This window comes from Pezoporus occidentalis, unplaced genomic scaffold, assembly GCF_034315485.1.
Source record: "Pezoporus occidentalis ecotype Australia unplaced genomic scaffold, CSIRO_AGI_Poc_V1 ctg226, whole genome shotgun sequence".
NCBI classification, from domain to species: domain Eukaryota; kingdom Metazoa; phylum Chordata; class Aves; order Psittaciformes; family Psittacidae; genus Pezoporus; species Pezoporus occidentalis.
Window position 1 is genome coordinate 1677051 of NW_026914138.1, and position 22046 is coordinate 1699096.

Consider the following 22046-nt stretch of genomic DNA (forward strand, 5'->3'; position numbering starts at 1 on the left):
ATGTATGGACTGTATCTGAAGCTGCCTCCACTACAACTGTGCTGAAAACGGTGCCTTTTAACCCATGAAGAGTTTTTATCCTGGCCGCAGGGTGATGGCCAAGGCAAGGAACCGGCTCCGATGGGATGGGATGCTGCTGCTGACTCCTGTTGTGTAACGCGTGTGCCTGTCCCCTGCGCATCCCGGTACCCAAGGGCTGCTCCCGACCCGCGTTGTAAGCAACAAAGAGCAATAAAGACGCCGGGTTTTGTACAAGGCGCTCCCTCGCCTCCGCCTCTGCTTTCCGGGCTGGGCGGGGACGAACGGCCGCGGGGGAGCCGTTACCGGCGGCGATGGAGCCGCACCGGGCGCTGCTGCTGCTGCTGCTGCTGCTCCTGGGGCTGCTGCGTGAGTCCGGGGCCGCCCCTCCGCGGCTGATGCTGGCTCCGGGATGGGTTCAGCACCGCCAGGGTCTCTCTTCCCCCTCCCCTCCAGGCTCCCAGGTCCTGTCCCCGGTCACGGTGCCGCTGCGGCTGCCCCCCAACGCGACCGAGGCACGTCTCCAGCTGCAGGGGTTGGGGTGCTGCAGATGTGCTGGCAGCTGGAACGAGGGGGGATAGACCCATCCTTGCTCTTTAATGGGGCAATGAGCTGCTTGTGCTTGCCCTGGGTGCTCCCAGGTGCCCTCGGCACACACTAATTCTCCCTTTCTCTGCCCTCCTGCACGCCAAGGATGCAGTGTCCTACGTCCTCAGCATCGAGGGGAGGCCGTACACCATCCGCCTGCACCCGCAGTGAGTTGGCCCTGACACCGCTGATGGCGAGGAGCTCAAGGAGCCAGGTAAGGGATGTTACTGTAGGTGCTTCCCTTTTGATGCTTTCCTTTTGTAGTCACTTTTTATCTGAGGATTTCAAGATTTTCGTGTCGAATGAGGTGGGAGCTGCGCTTGCTGATTCGATCCGGTTCAAGGTAATTTCGGACCGTAAGTGATGCATCCCAGAGCCGTGTCCACTCCGTGTTAGGTGATGGGATTGTCCTCTATCCTGCCCTAGGGAAGCTGCTACTACCGGGGCTACATCGACGGCTTCCCCAGCTCAGCAGTGACCCTCAGCACGTGCTCAGGGCTCAGGTAAGGAGGCACCGCACCGGTACCCAGGGATGCTGCAGCACCCGGGTGTCAGCATCCGGCGCTGTCCCCTGGCAGGGGCTTGCTGCAGTTCGACAACGTCAGCTACGCCATCGAGCCCCTGGGCTATTCCCCTGCGTTCGAGCACCTTGTGTACCGCGTGAGGGACGGGCAGGCCGCGGGTTCCCTCCTCGCCAGCAGCCGCCCCGAGGCAGGGCCCGATGGGCTGACGGCGATGGAGGCGTCGAGGCGAGCGCAGGGACGTGAGGAAGTGAGCTCCGAGCGCCGGTTGTCGCCGTGCTGCTGCTGTCCCCGTCACACAAAGGGGGTTTTATCCCATGGGGAGCTTTGTTGGGTGCTGTCTGGGTGGACAGGGATGAGGGGGGATGTTTAGAAGCACCAGTGACCGGGTGTCACCGGTGTTGTTACCTGATGAGAAGCATCACCAAGGTAAAATGGCTTTGAAAACAGCCAGAAATGGCAACGTTAGAACAGCTTCTGCCCTTGGGCTCGTTTGAAGGCATCGAAGAGTTGCTTTTGAACTGGCACTTGAGTAGTGGGGCAAACCTTGGGCACATGGTGACTATAGGGTGTAGGAATAAGCAGCATTGGAGGCTCTTTTCCTTTCCAGCCACTATCAGCTGCAGCACAATCTCCCAAATACCTGCAGGCGTACGTCGTTTTGGACAAGGCTTTGGTAAGCCTGGGCTACTCGTTTTGCCCTTGTGTTTGCCTGATTTTGAGCACAAAATGATGCCATTCCCCACCTTTTGCATGTTTCTTTTGCCTTGGAAACGGTTACATACTGTGGATTTCTAGGGAAGAAAGAGTGAAATCCGTGTTTTACATTTACACGATGGGATGTTGGCAATCATCGTTCCAGTGATGAACGATGCCTGCTCTCATGTGCCCTTGGGTTATCTTTCAGTATGACCACATGGGTTCGGACACGAAGGCAGCGACGCAGATGGTAATCCAGGTCTTCAATTTGGTCAACAGTGTAAGTTTGGAAGCCCTTAGTAAGGTGATGGAGGGGCTGGTGTTGGTAAGGGCCACCTGAGTGCTTTGGTTTGAGGAGATGGCACCCAGTGGCTGACAATAGCAATGGGTGATTGAATGGGTGTTGAGCTCTCAAGGAGAGGGACCCGAGCAGGCGGGTGCTGTGCTTGCAGGTGTTTCATGCTCTCAATGTCACCATCGTGCTGGCCTCCCTGGAGCTGTGGACACAGGACAATAAAGTCTCGACAGCAGGGGAAGCAGAGGACCTTCTGCAGCGCTTTCTGCAGTGGGCAAAGACCCACCTCGCTCTGCAGCCGTACGACACCGCTTACCTCTTGGTGTAAGAGAGAGGTTTTGGTACTCGTTAAAGGTTACTTGGTGGGGATCGGTTAAACCACCATGGGTTAACTGCAGATATTCCTATGAAAAATGGGGGTTTAAGATGCGTTTCTCACATATTTCCTAATTCCTTTATATCCTGGCAGTATTTCTCTCAAGTCCAGCCGGGCTTTCAGTGCTAATGTGGTGGATGTCATTGTGCCCATGGCTCCTGGCCAGGGCACGGTGCAGCCCTGGTCTCTGGGGACACCAGAGCATCCCAGGGACTCAAGCCATACAAACCCAGGACCCCCAAATTACCCCCAGTGCTGTGGTCTCCCTGTGTTTCAGGTACAGGGACCAAGCAGCGTTCATGGGCACCACAGCTCCGGGGAAGGCGTGTCAGAGAGATGCTGCTGGCATCGTGGCCGTGGTACGGTGCTGCCCTGTCCCCCCCTGAGCCATGGGGATGGGTGGCAGCACCCACAGCCGGAGCTGGGATCCGACGGGAAGGATGCGCAGGGAAGATGCTGCAGCCCCGCTCTCTCCTCCTTTAGTACCAGGAGGCCACAACGCTGGAGTCCTTCTCTTCCCTCCTGGCTCAGCTGCTGGGGCGCAGCCTGGGCATCGGCTATGATGAGTCCCCGCAGTGCCACTGCCCCGGGCACGTCTGCATCATGAGCCCCGAGGCGCTGTGAGTTGGTGGTTGGGTACCAGGATGGAGGTTTGGAGGCTGGCAATAGATGCGTTGTCATAGGGATGAATGATTGCTCTGGTTTAGACGCTTCAGTGGGGTAAAAGCCTTCAGCACCTGCAGCATCAGGGACTTTGAGGCCTTCCTGAGGCACGGGGGAGGCACGTGCCTGTTCAGCAGACCCCTCCTGACCGGTCCAGCCTCCCAGAGAGCTGCCACCTGCGGCAATGGCATCGTGGAGCCCGGCGAGCAGTGCGACTGCGGGGCGGCCCAGGTGGGGGATCAGGGCTGGATGTGGGCATTGGTACCGTGTCTGATCCCCGGAGCTGGAGCCAGCCCAAGGTGCATTATGTGGGGTTTGAGATGGTCTCTCACCAATAAGAACAATGTGGGGTTCGTGGTGCCCCCACAGGACTGCTTGAAGGACAAATGCTGTACTGCAGGGTGTCAGTTCAAGCCGGGAGTGAAGTGTTCCTCTGGATCGTGTTGTAACGGCTGTCAGGTAAAGCAGAGCTTTATTTGTTGGAGGAATAGTGTCCCCACCATGAAGGATGGAGACAAAGCTTGTGCTGTGCACAGAGGTTCCAGCAGGAACATCACTGGGGATGCTCTTAGGGCAGTGTGCGACCTGAGTGCCTCAGAGGGCATCCTGAGAGCACTGTGTGGGCTGTGATGGGGGGACCCCCGTGGTGTCTGTGTGCGGACGAAGGCTCCTTCCTGCCTCCTCGTCCTCAGTTCAAGCGCAAGCACTGGCAGTGCCGCCCCGCCGCCGATGAGCAGTGTGACCTGGCCGAGTTCTGCACCGGGGCCTCGGCCTCCTGCCCCCCCGACCTGTACGTGCAGGACGGGCACGGCTGCGAGCAGGGCACCGGTTACTGCTACAAGGGCCGCTGCCAGTCCCCGGACCTGCAGTGCCAGCGCATCTATGGGAAAGGTAACGGATGCTCTGGTTGCACCGGGGCTGCCGTGGGGTGTGTGTGTGTGGGGGGGCTCGGTTTGTGCCTTTGCTCCTCAATGCACTGGAGGGGAGGAAGGATGCAGCTTTAGGAGAGCGTTGCAAGCTCAGCTCTGTCTCTGGTTGATAGGGGCTTCGTTAGCGGGTGGTTCTCCGGGTTCTTCAGAGGTAACAATGAAAGCAATAGCATCAAATGCACGTTGTTATCCGTGAGCAAGCTTAATCAGTAACTGCCCTCCTGTTTGCTAATACCTGGGGCTGGCACCTCAGGGACTGGTACTGTGTTTGCTCCAGTTAGCCAAGAGCATCTCTGCTCTGCTGGGAGCAGCACGAATAGCAAAGGGGTGGTTGGGTACCCTAAGACCTCCCTTTGAGTTCATTTAAACGTGAGTGAATCTTATTGCTAAACTTGTAGGTTCAAGGAATGCTCCCGTGGCTTGTTACGAGGAACTCAACAGCCAGCAGGACAGGTTTGGCCACTGCGGCTTGCAGCCCAGCCAAGGCTTTAAGTCCTGCTCTTGGAGGTAGGCCTGGGGAAGGGCACCTTTAATCAGGGCTTTCCAAGGCAGGAAAGCATCCAGGCTCCAGCTGATAGGAAGATCTGCGATGCCATAAGTGGGTGCGTGTCCTCGTTAGCAGGACCGTGTCTCTCCTTGGGTCCCAGGTTGACTTCCCAGTCCCGCTCATCCTTTCTCATGCCGCTTTGCATCGCGCTCCGTAACGTTTCTAGGGCAGCGCTGCACGCGTGCGTGAGGTTCACAGCCCCTGCACATGGATTTTGTAGGGATCTGAGGTGTGGGAAGCTCATCTGCACGTACCCGCACGGGAAACCCTTCCCGACGGACGTGGCTGCCGTTGCCTACGTCCACGTGCGCGGGCAATTGTGTGTGTCCCTGAATTACCTGCATGCAGGAGCGAGGCTGGATCCCACCCTGGTTCCGCCAGGAACAAAGTGTGGCTCTGGGAAGGTGAGAAAGGGTTTTGTAACCCCCTAAAGCGATGGGACAGGGGCTGGGCGCTGTGATGGCAAAGCCAGGAGCTGTTGTGGTGGTTCTAGGTGTGCATAAACGACACTTGCCAGCCACATTCGGTCCTGGGCTATGACTGCGATAGCAAAGTGAAGTGCCACGGCCACGGAGTAAGAGAATGCGGTGGTTGGTTTGGTGGATGGAAGGGGGGGAAAGAAGGAAGCAGGAACGAAGGGAGAAAGAATTGAGGGCAGCGGAGCTGGGGGAGATGCAGGTGTTGGGTGGTTGGGGTGGGTTTTGCAGGAGGATGATGTGTGATGCTTGCACAGTGTCTCAGAGTCACACGATCCTGCACTTCCGAGTGTGTTCCTTGTACGATTCCCTTCCAAAATGACCTCGGAATGCTGCTAAGCGCCCATGGCCTTGTCCCAGCCATGGGGCAGAGGCTGATGGTGGCCGGGGCAGGAGGGTCCCTTGCATGGATTCATCTCTCAGCACCCATCCCCTGGCTTTCCAGGTGTGCAATAACAAGGGGCAGTGCCACTGCCACCCCGGCTGGAAGCCCCCGGATTGCCTGCAGAGGGGATCCCGCTTGGGGGGCAGCACCCACAGCGGCCTCCCGCCGCCCGATGGGGGTCAGTACCGAGGGGAGGTGATGGGCGCCGGGCCGGGGTGGAGGAGGAGGGCGCTGGTCCCATTCTGCTGCCCCACCAGGTCTGTCCCTGGCGCGGGTGATGGAGGATGTGACAACGGCGTGGCCGGTGCTGGGCTCCTGCCTCCTCCTGCTCCTCCTGGCCGGGGCCATCTGCCTCGGGATCCGGTGGTGGGCGCTGGGCTTGTGCGGACCACGGCCCCCGAGCACCAATAGGTGAGATGCCAGGAGGGGATGGGGCACGGTGCTGCCCCGGGGGGGGGGGGAGTTGATCCCTGGGGCTGGGTGATTCCCTCGGGAGCTGCGGATATGAGGAGGTTCCCCCGGGGCTGAGGGGATCCGGGGATGGGGAGACCCCAGGGATGAAGGGATCCGGGGATGGGGAGACCCCAGGGATGAAGGGATCCGGGGCTGAGGGGATCCGGGGATGGGGAGACCCCAGGGATGAAGGGATCCGGGGATGGGGGGACCCCAGGGATGAAGGGAGCCGGGGCTGAGGGGATCCGGGGATGGGGGACCCCAGGGATGAAGGGATCCGGGGATGGGGGGACCCCAGGGATGAAGGGAGCCGGGGATGGGGGGACCCCAGGGATGAAGGGATCCGGGGTTTGGGGAACCCCAGGGATGAAGGGATCCGGGGATGGGGGAACCCCAGGGATGAAGGGATCCGGGGATGGGGGAACCCCAGGGATGAAGGGATCCGGGGATGGGGGGACCCCAGGGATGAAGGGAGCCGGGGCTGAGGCGCTGCCCCGCACCTCCCCGCAGCGCCGTCACGGCGGGGAGCAGCGAGGTCTCGGAGTGGAGCTCGGTGATGGGGCTGGACACGGACACGGACCCGGACCCGGAGCCGAGCGCGGGCTCCAACCGCGGGCGTTAATAAAGGCGTTGGGCGGAGCCGCGCGTCCGCGCTGTGTGCGGGGCAGGGGGGGGCCCTTTGGGGCCGTTACCGGTAACCGGGGCGCGATGGGAGCCGCGATGGTGACCGCGCTGCGTGAGTGAGAGCCCCGGGACATCCCCGCCTCGGGGCTCCAGCGGATGGGGTCGTTCCCCCATCGCGGTGCCCGGCACGGGAGGAGCCGCGGGCACGGGTTTGATCCCTGCTCCTTGACAAGCGTTGGACCCCGCTGGGGCCGCAGGCGATGCCCAGCTCCCTTGTGCTGGTCGGGTGTTGCTGGGAGCTGCATGGGGATGGTGACCCCGGGGATGGAGCTGGTGGTGTGGTCCCTTCCCAACGGGACGTGCCTTGCGTGGCTGTGGATGGGAGGGGGTGATTGGCATCTCTGCGCCCCATTCCGTTTCCTGGTGCAAGGTGGGCTTCATCTCGCCCAGGGCTCATGTTCCTGGGCTCTGGTCCAGCACTAGGCACGCACAGAGCTGTGTTTCACCCGTGCAAGTGCCTAGGTGCTGCAGGATGAAGGGTGGCTGGATGATAGCAGGGTAGAAACTAGAGTTGGAAGAACCTCTGCAGGTAGCAACTGCATCTGTCCACGGGCTCTAAAGGCGTCTGTGCAGGTATATGCAGTCCTGACATGGTGACGACCATCTGGGATTGTAGCTAGGGAAACCAATTCTTTCCCTAGGGTCACAGATGCTGCTGCACATCACAGTTCCCCAGAAGCTGCTTTCAGAAAGAGCTGGAGAGACGGTACTGAAGCAATCATAGAGTAGAATCATAGCATGGTTTGGGTTGGGAAGGACCTTAAGTTCATCCAGTTCCAACCCGCTGCCATGGGCAGGGACACCTCACACTAAACCATGGCACCCAAGGCTGTGTCCAACCTGGCCTTGAACACTGCCAGGGATGGAGCATTCACAACCTCCCTGGGCAACCCATTCAGTGCCTCACCACCCTAACAGGGGAGAACTTCCTCCTTAGATCCAATCTAAACTTCCCCTGTTTCAGTTTGAACCCGTTACCCCTTGTCCTATCACTACAGTCCCTAACGAAGAGTCCCTCCCCAGCATCCCTATAGCTCCAAGCTCCTTGGAGCTCTCGTGCTCACCCCTTGTGTTTGCAGCTGCCCTCAGTGCCTTTCCACAGCCAATTCCTCCTTTCTCTGCTCTCCTGCACGCCAAGGATGCAGTGTCCTATGTCCTCAAGATAGAGGGGAGGCCGTACACCATCCACCTGCAGCCGCAGTGAGTTGGTCCTGGTGCTGCCCCATCCAGCCACTGCTGCTGGTAACAGGGTCTGGCTCTGCCAGGGCATCACCTACAGCTACGGGACCCTCAGTGACCTCTCTGGATTAGAGCATCGCAGAGCGTTTTCCGAGGGTTTCATTGCTTTTCTGCTCTAGATTCTTTCTATCGGATGATTTCAGGATTTACACGTACAATGAGAAGGGATCTCTGCGCTCCGCCTCCCCCCCTGTCAAGGTAACAGCGACCTGCTCGGTGCTGCCTTGTGCCCAGGGTGCTGCCCCTCGCCACCTTTTTGCTTCCTAAGCGCAGCATGAGGATAAACCAAGTTCTCCTTGCGTGGTCGGATTCATGGTTGGGAAGGGGTTTGGAGGCACTGAGATTGTTTGGTTTAAAGGTGGTGATGCTGACCATGGCCACCCTTCCTGGTGGGGAGGGGACCACGAGAAGAGCCAGCATCGGGTCTTATTGTGCGGGTGCCACATCCCCACACTAGGATTGATCCTTAATTCCTTGAGAGATTGTCCATACAACCCTTGATGGGGCTGCCTTGCAGAAGGGGCTCCTTGTGCTCTATCCTGCCCTAGGGAAGCTGCTACTACCGGGGCTACATCGACGGCTTCCCCAGCTCAGCAGTGACCCTCAGCACGTGCTCAGGGCTCAGGTAAGGAGGCACCGCACCGGTACCCAGGGATGCTGCAGCACCCGGGTGTCAGCATCCGGCACTGTCCCCTGCCAGGGGCTTGCTGCAGTTCGACAACGTCAGCTACAGCATCGAGCCCCTGGGCTATTCCCCTGCGTTCGAGCACCTTGTGTACCGCGTGAGGGACGGGCAGGCCGCGGGTTCCCTCCTCGCCAGCAGCCGCCCCGAGGCAGGGCCCGATGGGCTGACGGCGATGGAGGCGTCGAGGCGAGCACAGGGACGTGAGGAAGTGAGCTCCGAGCGCCGGTTGTCGCCGTGCTGCTGCTGTCCCCGTCACACAAAGGGGGTTTTATCCCATGGGGAGCTTTGTTGGGTGCTGCCTGGGTGGACAGGGATGAGGGGGCATGCTTGTGCCGGGTGTTGGCGTGGGTCATTACCCATGTAGTGCCTAATGAGAGGTGTCCCCAAGGGCTACAAGGTTTGCTGATGGGTTTGTAAAAGGGGGGTATTTCTCCCTCCGGTTTGCAGATGGTTGGCAGCGATGTGCCGGCTGCTTCAGCCATGGGATTCATGGGAGCATCCCAGGGCTCACCTTAGCCCAGAGCCAATGCCATTAGCAAAAGCCTTTAGCTTTGTCCCAAGTGTTAGTGCATGGCTTTTGCTGCCTGTTCTGATGATAGCATCAGCAGATGGCAGTGCCTTCGGGAGGGTTCAGTGTCTCAGAGGAGCCAGCATTCCTTCTGCCTCCTGACTGAGCTGGTGCAATGAATGATTAACAGTGAAGAATCCTGTTTTCCAGCCCAGGCACGAGAGGAAGCTCGCGCTGCACCTCATTTTGGAGAGGGCTTTGGTAAGTCTGGGTCAGTCGGTTCCTGTCCTGTGTTTGCTTTCTTCCCCTGGCTCGAGCTGTGATAAATCAGTGCTAAATCCCTGTGGCTGTCCCCATGGTCCTGCCCGGCCTGTGGCCACGTTTCAGTGTGCAGAAACCCCTCTGATGAAGATAACCCCAACGTGCTTCTGCATGGCAAATAACCTACAACCAACCTCGTGTCCTGTTTCAGTACGACTACCTGGGTGCAGACGACTATGCTGTGGTCCAGAAGATGGTTCAGGTCGCCAGCCTGCTCAGCATTGTAAGTTTTGTGTGATTTGGATGTACTGAGATGCAAAATGCGATGGTTCCTTTCAGCACACTGATATCCATCGCACTGATGGGTGGGATTGGGCTGATTTTGGAGAAGATAACAACTAAACGTGCTTTCTGGTGCTACCAGCTCTCAGCTTTTGACTCTTCGGGTTAGGCTGGCCGAGGTTCAGGTTTGCCTAGGGCTCATCCAGGCTGGGGTAGGAGCTGTGGAGGGGGTTTTGCCCCTCACTGGTGCTGTAAAGCAGTGCTGCTCTGCAGTCCAGCAGTGCCTCAACCCCCCAGATTAGACACTGTCCCATGGTCCATGCTCCCCAAGGGGTATTCATGCTCATCGGCAGGAGCTGGCAGCCTCCGCTGCTCCTTTCCATCTGCCTCTTAGGGAGTGATTTGGGCTTTTCCTTGCTTGTGTAATACACACAGGCATCTGCGTGAGCGTTTGGCTTGAAATCCAAGGGGCTAGAGTGTCTCCTCCTGGAAACAGGCAAAAATGCAGGCAAGAAGCATGTGTATTCTGTGTGTGTATTCAGGATCCCTGCTCGTGATGAGGTTGTCTTTATTAGACCCCGCTCACTGAACTGAATTTGGGGTTTCCCTTTCGGACACGCTTCCATGTCCATTTCCTGCATCATTTCCATCACACGCACACACACACAGAGCAGGAGATCAGTTGCCAACTGCTCCCGTCTGCTTGCCTGAAGGAGCAACCATTCAAGCAGCGCCTGAAACGGAACATACGGGAAGCAGCCACTTCTCTCGTTGAACTCGCAGATGTTCAGGTCCCTCAATCTGACAGTCAGCCTGTCCTCCGTGGAGGTCTGGATGGATAACAGCATGCTGAAGACAACAGGGAACGCCCAAGAAGCACTGATGCTGCTGCTGCAGTGGAAGAAGAGCAGCCGCTTCCTGCAGCCCCCTGAAGTGCCCTATCTGCTGCTGTAAGAACCTGTTGTCATTGTTTAAGGGCAGCTAGCAACCTGCTGAATGCCCGTGCTCGTGAAGAGCACACATTGCTTTGAATGGGATGCCTCTTGTATAAACTAAGAGGCTTTGCAAGCATAAAGCTGGGCAGGACCATTGGCCCTCCCTGTGGACGCGCCTGTGTTTCAGGTACAGGGACCAAGCAGCGTTTGTGGGCACAACAGCTCCAGGAAAAGCGTGTCAGAGAGATGCTGCCGGCATCGTGGCCGTGGTACGCTGCTGCCTGTCCCTACCAGCCCCATGTCCCTGAGCCATAGGGATGGACGGGAGCATCCGCAGCCGGAGCTGGGATCCGACGGGAAGGATGCACAGGGAAGATGCTGCAGCCCCGCTCTCTCCTCCTCTAGTTCCAGAAGGGTGTAACGCTGGAGTCCTTCTCTGTCCTCCTGGCTCAGCTGCTGGGGCGCAGCCTGGGCATCGGCTATGATGAGTCCCCGCAGTGCCACTGCCCCGGGCACATCTGCATCATGAGCCCCAAGGCGCTGTGAGTTGGTGGCTGGGGATGCTCCCATCATAGGTGTCTTGGGTGTGTTTTGCTTAGGCAAGATCCATTCCTGCTCTGAGTTTGGCAAGAGACCTGAAAGGCACCCAGGGTACCGCTGCGCCTCGTGCCCGCATCTGAGCGGCACAGAGATGTGGAGCGAGCGAGCAGGGGTGGCTGTGTTAACACACAGACGGATACCGTTCATTTCAGGAGTTTCAATGGGGCAAAAGCCTTCAGCAGCTGCAGCAGCAGGGACTTTCAGACCTTCCTGAAGCAGAACAGGGACTGCCTGGTCGTGAGGCAAGCTCAGCCCCAGCCTTCCCACCATCAGGCTTCATGCGGCAACGGCGTGGTGGAGGCTGGCGAGCAGTGTGACTGTGGGTCGATGGAGGTGGGTGCTGAGAGCGGGTGTAAGCTGGGCTCAGGGGGTGGATAAAGCATTTCTAGGGTAAGGCACACAAGGGCGGCGTTCCCATTTGGCCCCACTGAGGGGTCTGTGTGCTGGGAGGATGGGGTCAGGGCAAGCGGTCCCCCGGCCCATAGGGAAATGATTCCTGATGTGTTTGCAGGACTGTGCCTTAGACAAATGCTGCACTCCCCAGTGTCTCCTCAAGCCAGGAGTGCAGTGCTCCTCGGGATTATGCTGTCAAAATTGCCAGGTGAGTTGTGCCCAGCATTATCAGAAGTTAATCCCATATTTCAACCTCGGAACAAGCGGATTCTATCGGAACACTGCCAAGCAGCCCTCTGGTTTTGCTTGGATGGGTATGTCCAAAAACCTTAATGATATTTGTGCTGCATTTTGTCTCATTTGGATCATGTTGTAACGGCTGTCAGGTAAAGCAGAGCTTTATTTGTTGGAGGAATAGTGTCCCCACCATGAAGGATGGAGACAAAGCTTGTGCTGTGCACAGAGGTTCCAGCAGGAACATCACTGGGGATGCTCTTAGGGCAGTGTGCGACCTGAGTGCCTCAGAGGGCATCCTGAGAGCACTGTGTGGGCTGTGATGGGGGGACCCCCGTGGTGTCTGTGTGCGGACGAAGGCTCCTTCCTGCCTCCTCGTCCTCAGTTCAAGCGCAAGCACTGGCAGTGCCGCCCCGCCGCCGATGAGCAGTGTGACCTGGCCGAGTTCTGCACCGGGGCCTCGGCCTCCTGCCCCCCGACCTGTACGTGCAGGACGGGCACGGCTGCGAGCAGGGCACCGGTTACTGCTACAAGGGCCGCTGCCAGTCCCCGGACCTGCAGTGCCAGCGCATCTATGGGAAAGGTAACGGATGCTCTGGCATCACTGGTGCTAACAGTGAGCTTCAGGGAGGAAGGATCCAAGCAGGATGGATGAAATAAGGGAATCTGGGCACTGCTGGAGCGTGCGGTGTAGGGAAGGGCAGGGGGGGGACCATGGGAAAGGAATGGGCCATCCAAAGGGGGAGGTTTCAGGCTGAACGTGGAGGCAACAGAGCTATCCTGGTCTGTAATCAGCTTTACTTCTATACTTTCAGGTGCCAAGAACGCTCCTTTGGCCTGTTATGAAGAAGTCAACAGCCATCAGGACAGGTTTGGGCACTGTGGCAACCACCCGATGGATGGCTACCAGCCCTGCTCCTGGCCGTAGGTCGCAAGGGGATTCAGGGTGTTGAAATGGGGGCATACAGCTAATCTGTGCTTCCTTTTACTGCCCATGCAAAGCAATAACCTGTGAGGAGGTTGCCTTTGCAGTGTTAGCTCTGGGTGTTCCATAGGGAAACGGTGGGGGAGAGAAACCAGAGGCAAGCGCAGCACAGACCTAATGGTGCTGCAGTTAATGCTCTGGTTCACAGGACGGCTCCTCCCCTGCTGCCACAGATGGAGCTCTTGCAGAGCATCACATCCATGGGGTTTTATGTTGTGTAAATCCCCCTCCCCGCTTTGTGCCCCTCGACATTCCCAGCACTGGGATCAATCAGATGCTGTGTCCTAATTTGTTGTGCTGATTGCCTTAGGAATCTGGGATGTGGAAAGTTGGTGTGCGTGTACCCGAATCGTCTTCCCTTCACAAAGATGAAGGGGGCCATCATTTATGCTCATGTGCAAGAGCATCTCTGCGTGTCTTTTGACTTTATGAATGGGCCCACAAAGTTTGATCCCCTCATGGTGAAGGAAGGAACAAAATGTGGCCCTGGAAAGGTGAGAAATCCTATGGGATCTTCTGGAAATGGCACAGAATTAGTGGTAGAAATAGCTTCATTTCACAGTGTGGGTTAAAGGTGCTCTCACTTAGAGTTCCAGTAATCACTGCCTGTGCTATTGCCCTTTGCTCGTTCTTTAGGGCTCAGAATGCTTCTTAGGTTCATGGCAAACAATGGTGAAGGGATGTAAAGGGGCCCAGCAGGGTTTTTCTCCATTTGGTCCTGCAGGTTTGTTTGAATGGCACTTGCCAACCACATTCAGTGCTGAACTACGACTGCAACGTGCAGGAGAAATGCCACGGGCACGGGGTAAGTCACAGCAGCGCCGTTACCTTGGTGGTGTCCAGTTGATGCTGCTGAAGAGGAATGAGTGGTTCTGGTAAAACAGCCCTTGGGGCTCGTCTGTGAATGGGCCAGAGCTGTGTTTTGGGTTGCTGTAGGAGAAATGAACTGTGATTGCCTGAATTCCTTTGCATCCCAAGTGAAAAACAAAGGGGATAAAGGAGCGTGGGGTCTTTGCTTGTGTAGATTAACAGAAAACTGGGAGGGGAGGGGGAAAGCAAGAGTATTTAGGGAGGATTTAATGGTACATCATGGAAATGGTGATGAGTGTAGCTGTGCAGGGCAGGGTGCTGTGTCTGGAGCAGGATGCACGCTGAGTGCCGCAGTCCTGCAGCAGTGAATCAGGCTGCTCAGCCTGTACAAGGAGGGATGCTTTCTGCCCCCCCTGGTGCATGCAGGTGTGCAACAACAACAGGAACTGCCACTGTCATCGGGGCTGGAGCCCCCCCGACTGCGAGACCATAGGACCCTTTGTGGGCGGCAGCATTGACAACCCGTGGGAGGCCGGTGGGTGCCCCATGGTTTTCCTGGGTGCAACAGCAGCTCCTATGACCCCACAAACCGTGGAGCTGAGCCCGTGGCATCACCCACAGCTGCACCTTTGCTTTGCTCCCCAGTTGGAAGTGTCCGAAGCTCTGCCCTGCTGATATACGGGCTGCTGCTGGGCTTCGGCATCCTCCTCTCCCTCCTCTGCAGCATCGTTGCGGTTGTGAGGTGGAGGCGGCAGAACGGGTTCTTTACGAGGAGGCGGTCGCGAACCCAGGGGTGAGTTGGTGGTGAAGCGAAACAAAACTTCCCTACGCCAAGCAGGCATCTGTGTGCGGGAGCCAGGGAAACAGGTTTTCCTGTTGGGAATTCCCGGGGGAAAAGGGAAGAGGGAAGGAGAAGCTGCAGCGCGCGGGGAAAACGGAGAGCCGGGGGCTCGCAAGTGTGATGGGGAAGGGGAAAGGGAAAGGCATCGGGAGCGGGGCTGAGGCCGGGTGTCCCCGCAGCCCCGACGACGGCCGGAACACGGAGACGGAGTCGAACACGGACGTGGAGGAGAGCCCGGAGCCGGGCGGGGCGGCAGAGGCAGGCGCGGGGCCCCCCCGCAGTCGTTAATAAAGGCGTTGGGCTCAGCCGCGTGTCCGGGGGGGACCGGCGGGGCCGTTACCGGCTGTCGGGGCGATGCGGGCAGCGCCGGGGCTGTGGCTGTGGCTGGGGCTGGGGTTGGGGCTGGGGTCGGTGGCTGCGGGAGGTGCCCCGCAGGTAGGTGCGGAGCCCCGGGTCCCGTTCCGCCCCCCCCCTCCCCGTACCTTGGCCCCGCTGGTCCCTAACGCTGCTCTCCCCGCGGGCAGCGCGCCCGCAGCTTCATCATCCCCATCGAGGGCACCCCGCGCACCGTGCGGCTGCGGCAGCAGTGAGTGGGGCACAGCGGGACCCGGATCCTCCGTAACACCACCACCCACCCCACACACACACAATGGGGCCGTGGGGAGGGCTCTGTCCCGCACGGTGCCCACTGCAGGGGCCGCGTCTCTGTTGTGTGCACAGAGCGTTTCTGGCAGAGGATTTCCGTGCCTACAGCGATGGCCAAGGAGGGCTCACAGAGCCGGAACCGGCACACGTGGAGGTAACGATGTGCCCTGTGCTCTGTGCACCCCGTGCCTCTGAATGCGGTGGCTGCAGCAGAGGGGGCTCCCCCTGCTCTGCCCCAACGCGGTGCCATAGAATCATGGAATGGGTTGGGTTGGAAGAGACCTTAAAGCTCATCCAGTTCCAAGCTGCTTCCTCTAGAGCAGCTTGCTCCAAGCCCCATCCAGCCTGGCCTTGAGCACGGCCAGGGATGAGGCAGCCCGTTCCCAGGGAGCACAGGTAACAGTGCCAGAGGTGCTCAAAGTCCCATGGTCGGTGCTGTGTGGCTGGGGAAGGTGGGTTCCCAGAGGTGTTGTGCTTCTCCCTATTGTGCATCCTTTCCCTATGGGATCGGGGACCATGGCACTACCCAGGTCTCTGGGGAGAGGGCACCGAGCCATTGATGTGGCTTTGCTGCTTCCAGCGGGATTGCTTCTATGAAGGCGACATCAAGGGTTTCCCTGTTTCCCTCGTGGCACTCAGCACCTGCTCCGGCCTGAGGTAAAGCCATTGCTGTTCCATAGGGATGCTGGTGTCATCACTCAGTGGTGGCAGAGCCATTCCTGCCACTCTGCTCCTTTGCTTTCCAGCGGGATCCTGCAGCTCGCCAATGCCAGCTACGGGATCAAGCCTCTGGAAGCTGCAGCCAGGAATCAGCATCTCTTGTACCCGGTGTGGAATGAAAACGCAGAGGCTCAGCTGTTGGCAGAGAAGAGTTCCCTTGTCTGGCCCAAGGAGGTGCCACCGGAGCCAGAGGATGCAGTAGCAGTGAGTGGGATGTTGTGGGATGTTGCTGTGGACATGGGAAATGTGCAGCTGAAGGATGCTCTTTGTGCTATAACGTGCTGTTCCTGAGTGTATTCAGTGCAGCAGATGCTAAAGGGCTTTGTAACTTGTCTGTGCTAAGGATAAGGCCTCTGCTTGTGCTGGGAGGGAGCTGTGAGGGTGGCCCAATGCTGGGTGAGCAGATTGAAGGTTTATTTGCCTCCAGTGGTTGTATGGCACCAGGAGGGCATGGGGCTGTGGGGATCCAGAGCGGTTGGGAATGATAAGGAATCCCTGCTTGCTTCTGCTCTGCTGTGAGCGGCCTTTTCCAGCCTTTCCAAGATGCTCCTTTGCTGTTAGCACTGATGGAATCTGGTTGAGGATATCATGTTGTGCATGATGGAAGGACCGCACCTTGGCATGCTCAGGGCTGCTTGTCTGACAGCTCCAATCAGCCGTGAAGTGCAGGACCTGACCATGGGCTACGAACCACAGCAGCTCTGCACTAAAACTCGTGCATGGGGGATGTTGTGCGTGTTTCGGTTTGTTATTTGATCTCCCTATAGGATAAGGAAGCTGCCAGCAGGCCCCCTCTGTACCTGGAAATGCACATCGTTTTGGACAAGGCTCTGGTAAGCAACAGGAGCTAACTCCCTTGGGATGACCAGGACTACATGTGGCAGGGACCACAGCCCCGCACCGATGCCATGATGTGCTCTTGTGTTTGCCACCTTTCAGTATGACTACATGGGAGCAGACAAGGATGTTGTGGTGGCCAAGATAGTGCAGCTTTTCAGCTACGTGAACAGTGTAAGCTGCTTTCGGTCACATCTTGAGCGTGTGTGGGATGTGCGGTGGTGGTGTGGGCAATGACAAGGCTCCATACGTAGAGCAAACGATGCTGTGGCTCAGCAGGGCTCTATGGACCAGCCGTGGTGTCTGTCTGCCTCCCTCCAGATGTTTGCTCCCCTCAATGTGACCATGGTGCTGTCTTCCCTGGAGTTCTGGGTTGAAAAGAACAGAATCCCAACCACAGGGGATGCCGAGGAGCTGCTGCAGAGCTTTCTGCAGTGGAAAAACGAGCATCGCGTGTCGTGGCTGCAGGATGCAATGTTCCTATTTGTGTAAGAGAAGGATGGCTGTGGGAGCGTGGGTCAAAAGGGAAGGCAGGTGCCGTTACACCATGCGTCAGACTGACTCTGGTCCATTCCCCAGCTACAGGGAGCAGTCCCGTTCTGTGGGTGCATCTTCTGCACGGAAGCTGTGCCTCAAACCCCATGCTGGAGGCGTTGCCTTGGTACGGTACCTCTGCCTGTGTGCCCCATAACCTCCCATCCCTATAGGTGATGCGATGGTGCCGCAGCATCTAAGCCCTGGCTAAGGACCCCGTTCCGGGTGGGAGCAGAGCTGCGCAGCTGAGGTGCCGGGGCACAGGACCCCTCACACCTTCCCACCCCATAGCGCTGTGGGGCTGAGCCCGGTCCCTGTCCCCGCAGTACCGCAGGGCTATGACACTGGAGGCGTTTGCAGTCGCCGTGGCCCAGCTGCTGGGGCTCAGCTTGGGGATGGAGCTGGAGGAGCCTGGGAGCTGTCAATGCGCAGGAGCCGCCTGCATCATGCAGCCCAACTCGGTGTAAGGCTGCCCCTGGGCACACAACGGAGGGGTTGGTGTGGTACCCAAGTGATGCCACCCAAGGGGGCAGAGCAGGGGATGCATCCATGAGCAGGGGCAGAGGGCACGGGCTGCCCCCGTGTTACTGATGTCTTCTCAGAGCGTGGTACCACAGCCCTGTCCTCACCTGCAGGCACTTGCCTGGTGTGAAAGCCTTCAGCACCTGCAGCAGAAGAGACTTCCAGCGTTTCCTCGCCGCTGGGGAAGGGCAGTGCCTGCTGAAGAAGCCAGCCACGGATGTAGCCTATAAAGCTCCCAAATGCGGGAACAAAGTGGTGGAGCCGGGAGAGGCTTGCGACTGCGGTACAGCAGAGGTGAGCTGCGGAGCGTTGGTACAGCGGGGCAGAGCCGAGCCATGTGGGAATTGCTCCTGCATCCTCCAGCCCTCTCTGCAGGCTTTATGAGACCCTGAAGCCACGCAGACACTTGGCTGCGGTGGCTGCCGTGTCTCAAGTCTGTCCTAAAGGGCTTGTGCGGTGTTGGTGATGGATGGATGGAGCCTGTGAGTGTTGTAAGGATGGGCAATACGGACTAGTGGCAGCCAGCATGGGGACCCTGGGTACCACCGTCCACAGCAGAGCCTGGGAGATGGGAAAGGCCACGCTTAATCCCGTATCCTTGGGAGAAGCGGAACCTTCCCTGACTGTCCCCACCTCCAGGAATGCAGGTGGGACCCGTGCTGCACCATTGGCTGCAAGCTGAGGAGAGGGGTGCAGTGCCTGACGGGACCGTGCTGCCAGAAGTGCCGGGTGAGCCGTGGGATGGGATGGGAACGGTGCATTCCTATGGGATAACGCATCGCTTGCTTCCACATATCCCCCTGCGTTGGCCATCCCAGCCAGGCAGCTCAGGCTGGTGACTCTGTTGTGGTTCTCCTCTCACCCCTTTTTCTCCAGTTTAGGAGGCAAGGCGCAGTTTGCAGGCGCAGCTCCGAGGATGAGTGTGAATTGAAGGAATATTGCAACAGCACCTCTGCGCAGTGCTCGCCAGACCTCTGGGTCATGGACGGGCATCCCTGCAGCAGGAACACCGCCTTCTGCTACCGGGGGGTCTGCCAGACAGCCGACAAGCAGTGCCAGAGGATCTTCGGCTCAGGTAAGGGTGATGGGTTCCGGGACGGGGAAACCCTGGCATCCCAACCTATGTGTGTGTGTGAAACGGGATGGGTGGTGTGGAGGAAAGGGAAGAAACCTGCTGGGCTATGTGCCCATCAGTGTGCTGTCAGGGCATGGGGTAGCCTGGGGTGTTTATAAGGTGTAGGTGAGAGCAGAGACCTCATGGGAGGTGATCCAAGCTGGAGCATCCCACCATGGCGGGTTGGAGGGACCGGGCTGGGTCTGATGCCGATGGCCCCGGGCATCACTGAGGATGGGTAGCCTGTGGAGATGCCCATTCCCAAGGTGGAGAGAGGCTGTGGGGCAGACGCTGAGCGTTGTTCTGTGTTTGCAGTGGCCAGGAATGGGCCCTTGGCTTGCTATGAAGAAATTAACAGCCAGATGGACAGAATGGGGCACTGCGGCTCCAACCAACGCGGTTACCAGCGGTGCGCATGGAAGTAAGTGCTGCAGCGGGGTCTGCCATGGAGCAGGAGAGGTGGGATCCCAAAAGGTGAGGGGGAAATGCAGCTGAGCACTGAATGAGTCCATGTGGAGCTGGGAGGGGAGATGCTTCCCAGGCCTGTGTGAAGGTAAGGGTGCCGTGTCCACGTGCTGGGAACAGGGAGCTTGGGGTCCATGCTCCCAGTGGGGATGGCAACAGAGCTGCGATGGAAGGCTGAAGGTGGCTGTGGCCAAGTGCTTTGCTTGTGCTGCCCTTGCAGGGATCTCCAATGTGGGAAGCTTGTGTGTGAATATTCGAGCTCCAGGCCCTTCACCAAGGAGAAGGCTGCGGTGATGTACGCTCTGGTGCAGAACAAGCTGTGTGTAACGTTGGACTACATGAAGCCTCCCACGGAGAGGGACCCCATGCTGGTGAACGATGGCACCGTCTGTGGTGACCGCAAGGTAAGAGATGCCTTGATGGCAGCAGCTCCTTTGGGAGAGGAAGGGCTTGTAGAAAGCATTGCAGTGGTAATGGCATCAGGACCACGAGGGCAGTGGCTTTTCTTCAGCTCCATCCCAAATGAGTGAGGATGGATGCATGGGAACCCCTTCAGATGGGGTCCATCACGAAGCCTGGTGCTCCCTTGTGAGCTCCCTGATGGAGCTGGGTGTGTAACTTAGCCAGGGCTGCCTGTGTGCTTGTGCTATAGATTTGCCTGAGCCAGAAGTGCGTGTCTGTCGCTGTCCTCAACTACAGCTGTGGGATGAAGTGCCACAATCACGGCGTAAGTCACGGATGTGCTGGGGACATGGCTTTGCTAAAGCAGCCACTGGGTCCTCTCAGTGGGGAAGAGCAGCAGAGGTGAGGTTGGTGGTGGAAGTGCAGGAGCATCTCTCAAGGCTGCTCAAGTGCCACCAGCAGAGCCCTGTGCCCAGTGTCTGGTGGGTGAGGATGTGCGGGCATCACCCTCTGCAGGGGGTGATAGATCCCATCCCTCCGTGTCCATCACACAGGTCTGCAATAACCTAGGGGCCTGCCATTGCTACCCGGGCTGGAAACCACCAACCTGCTGGGAGAGAGCAGGGGCAATGAGCGTGAGTGGCAGCGGTCCCACCGAGCAGGGTGAGTGGTGAAGGCAGCAGGGCGAGGGTTCTCATGGGAAGAGAGAGATGATGGATTCCTGTTCTGGTAGTGGCTTGCCAGAGCCACTGGGGCTGGCTAGGCACATGCCTGGGTCCCATGTTGTGTCCCTGGATGAGCTCAAGGAGGTTGTTTTGTTTCCTTGTGCCTCGATGGAGCAGATGAGGCGAACGTGGGCTCCATGAAGATGTGTCTGTTTCTCATCTTCTGCTTCTTTCTGCCCATCACCCTGGCGCTCCTCCTCCTGTTGCTAAAGAGAAGCGGCCCAAGTTGCTGTCGCACCACGGAGGTGTTGGAGGATGACAAGTGAGTCTGTGCTCTGCACCAAAGGGTGTTGGGGTCACAGTGTGTAGGTGGCAGGAAAGCTGGAGCCTGGACAAGGACTCTCACTGTGCAGCACACCCAAGGTGGGAAGAGGTATTTAACCTCTTAGATGCAGCACTTGGAGACCTGGTTAGTGGTAGACTTGGCAGTGCTGCGTTACTGGTTGGACACAATGTCCCTGTGGCTCGTGGTGGGCCTGGCCCCCAAATGAGCTCCATGTGGGTCCATGTGGCTGGAGGTGGGTGCTGACCATAACAGTGCTTCCTCTCCAGCCTCAGGTTTCAGGACTCGGTCCACGGAGAGCAGGGCACGAGGGATGTTGCAGTGCAGCATGACGGAGGGAGACGCATGTGGCATCAGTCTTGGCAGCCACGTAACGGCATCCTGGACAGTCACCACTGTAAGCGGGTGTAGCGTGTCCGGTTGTTGTGGTTTTGGTTGTTCAACAAAAGCTGTTCACAATCAACGAGGAGTTGTGTGGTTCCTGAGCTTCACTATGTACCAGAACAATGCCTGCATTGGGACCCTTCCAACCCATGGCATCTCCATCCCTTCCCACCCATCCATGGCGTCTCCATCCCTTCCCACCCATCCATGGCGTCTCCATCCCTTCCCACCCATCCATGGCGTCTCCATCCCTTCCCACCCATCCATGGCGTCTCCATCCCTTCCCACCCATCCATGGCGTCATCCCTTCCCACCCATCCATCCCACCCATCCCCTTCCCTTCCCACCCATCCATGGCGTCTCCATCCCTTCCCACCCATCCATGGCGTCTCCATCCCTTCCCACCCATCCATGGCGTCTCCATCCCTTCCCACCCATCCATGGCGTCTCCATCCCTTCCCACCCATCCATGGCGTCTCCATCCCTTCCCACCCATCCGTGGCGTCGTCTCCATCCCTTCCCACCCATTCCCACCCATGGTCTCCATCCCTTCCCACCCATCCGTCTCCATCCCTTCCCACCCATCCATGGCGTCTCCATCCCTTCCCACCCACCCATCCATGGCGTCTCCATCCCTTCCCACCCATCCATGGCGTCTCCATCCCTTCCCACCCATCCGTGGCGTCTCCATCCCTTCCCACCCATCCGTGGCGTCTCCATCCCTTCCCACCCATCCATGGCGTCTCCATCCCTTCCCACCCATCCGTGGCTCCCTTCCCACCCATCCATGGCGTCTCCATCCCTTCCCACCCATCCATGGCGTCTCCATCCCTTCCCACCCATCCATGGCGTCTCCATCCCTTCCCACCCATCCATGGAACCTCCAGCCCCAGCATGGGATGCATTCAGTGCAGGCACCACTCTCGGTGCTCATTTTCCCCCAGGAAGCCCCTGTTTGGGCAGGCCCTGCTCACAGCATCCTACCAAGCCCCTCTTGCATCGGGGGGG

General features: G+C 58.5%; 3 protein-coding genes across 3 annotated transcripts; all 3 read left to right on the forward strand.

Annotated features, from left to right (window-relative positions):
* Window positions 1–796: 796 nt before the first annotated feature.
* LOC134164856 (disintegrin and metalloproteinase domain-containing protein 32-like) lies at window positions 797–4679 on the forward strand. The gene is made up of 12 exons (XM_062621053.1): window positions 797–949; window positions 1033–1109; window positions 1185–1377; window positions 1738–1803; window positions 2035–2106; window positions 2279–2445; window positions 2775–2856; window positions 2981–3117; window positions 3205–3391; window positions 3530–3619; window positions 3853–4051; window positions 4488–4679. Exons 1-12 carry the CDS (start codon window positions 797–799, stop codon window positions 4598–4600), a joined length of 1536 nt encoding a protein of 511 aa, XP_062477037.1. The 3' UTR covers window positions 4601–4679.
* A 1982-nt stretch (window positions 4680–6661) lies between these two features.
* On the forward strand, window positions 6662–14718 carry LOC134164846 (disintegrin and metalloproteinase domain-containing protein 32-like). Its single transcript, XM_062621037.1, is given in 21 exon segments — window positions 6662–6686; window positions 7276–7340; window positions 7773–7834; window positions 7993–8071; window positions 8422–8498; window positions 8574–8766; window positions 9277–9327; window positions 9539–9610; window positions 10393–10559; window positions 10732–10813; window positions 10950–11086; window positions 11297–11477; window positions 11656–11745; window positions 12157–12247; window positions 12250–12354; window positions 12587–12695; window positions 13067–13250; window positions 13481–13561; window positions 13993–14101; window positions 14212–14359; window positions 14587–14718. Coding segments are annotated over 21 exon segments (2208 nt in total). The 5' UTR covers window positions 6662–6670; the 3' UTR covers window positions 14696–14718.
* A 43-nt stretch (window positions 14719–14761) lies between these two features.
* LOC134164857 (disintegrin and metalloproteinase domain-containing protein 32-like) lies at window positions 14762–21117 on the forward strand. Its single transcript, XM_062621054.1, has 19 exons — window positions 14762–14842; window positions 14932–14993; window positions 15128–15206; window positions 15633–15709; window positions 15799–15976; window positions 16540–16605; window positions 16712–16783; window positions 16931–17097; window positions 17189–17270; window positions 17470–17606; window positions 17779–17959; window positions 18305–18394; window positions 18542–18740; window positions 19095–19200; window positions 19465–19648; window positions 19897–19971; window positions 20201–20309; window positions 20489–20633; window positions 20924–21117. The coding sequence occupies exons 1-19, from the start codon at window positions 14762–14764 to the stop codon at window positions 21063–21065; spliced, it is 2232 nt and encodes a 743-aa protein (XP_062477038.1). The 3' UTR covers window positions 21066–21117.
* The last annotated feature ends 929 nt before the right edge of the window (window positions 21118–22046 follow it).

Coding starts and splice junctions, on each gene's coding strand:
- LOC134164856 (XM_062621053.1), top strand. CDS start 797: ATGGCGAGGAGCTCAAGGAGCCAGGTAAGGGATGTTACTGTAGGTGCT. Junction 3,620..3,852: donor CGTGTTGTAACGGCTGTCAG/GTAAAGCAGAGC, acceptor CCTCGTCCTCAG/TTCAAGCGCAAGCACTGGCA. Junction 4,052..4,487: donor CCAGCGCATCTATGGGAAAG/GTAACGGATGCT, acceptor CTAAACTTGTAG/GTTCAAGGAATGCTCCCGTG.
- LOC134164857 (XM_062621054.1), top strand. CDS start 14,762: ATGCGGGCAGCGCCGGGGCTGTGGCTGTGGCTGGGGCTGGGGTTGGGG. Junction 17,098..17,188: donor GATGCAATGTTCCTATTTGT/GTAAGAGAAGGA, acceptor TCCATTCCCCAG/CTACAGGGAGCAGTCCCGTT. Junction 19,201..19,464: donor TACCAGCGGTGCGCATGGAA/GTAAGTGCTGCA, acceptor CTGCCCTTGCAG/GGATCTCCAATGTGGGAAGC.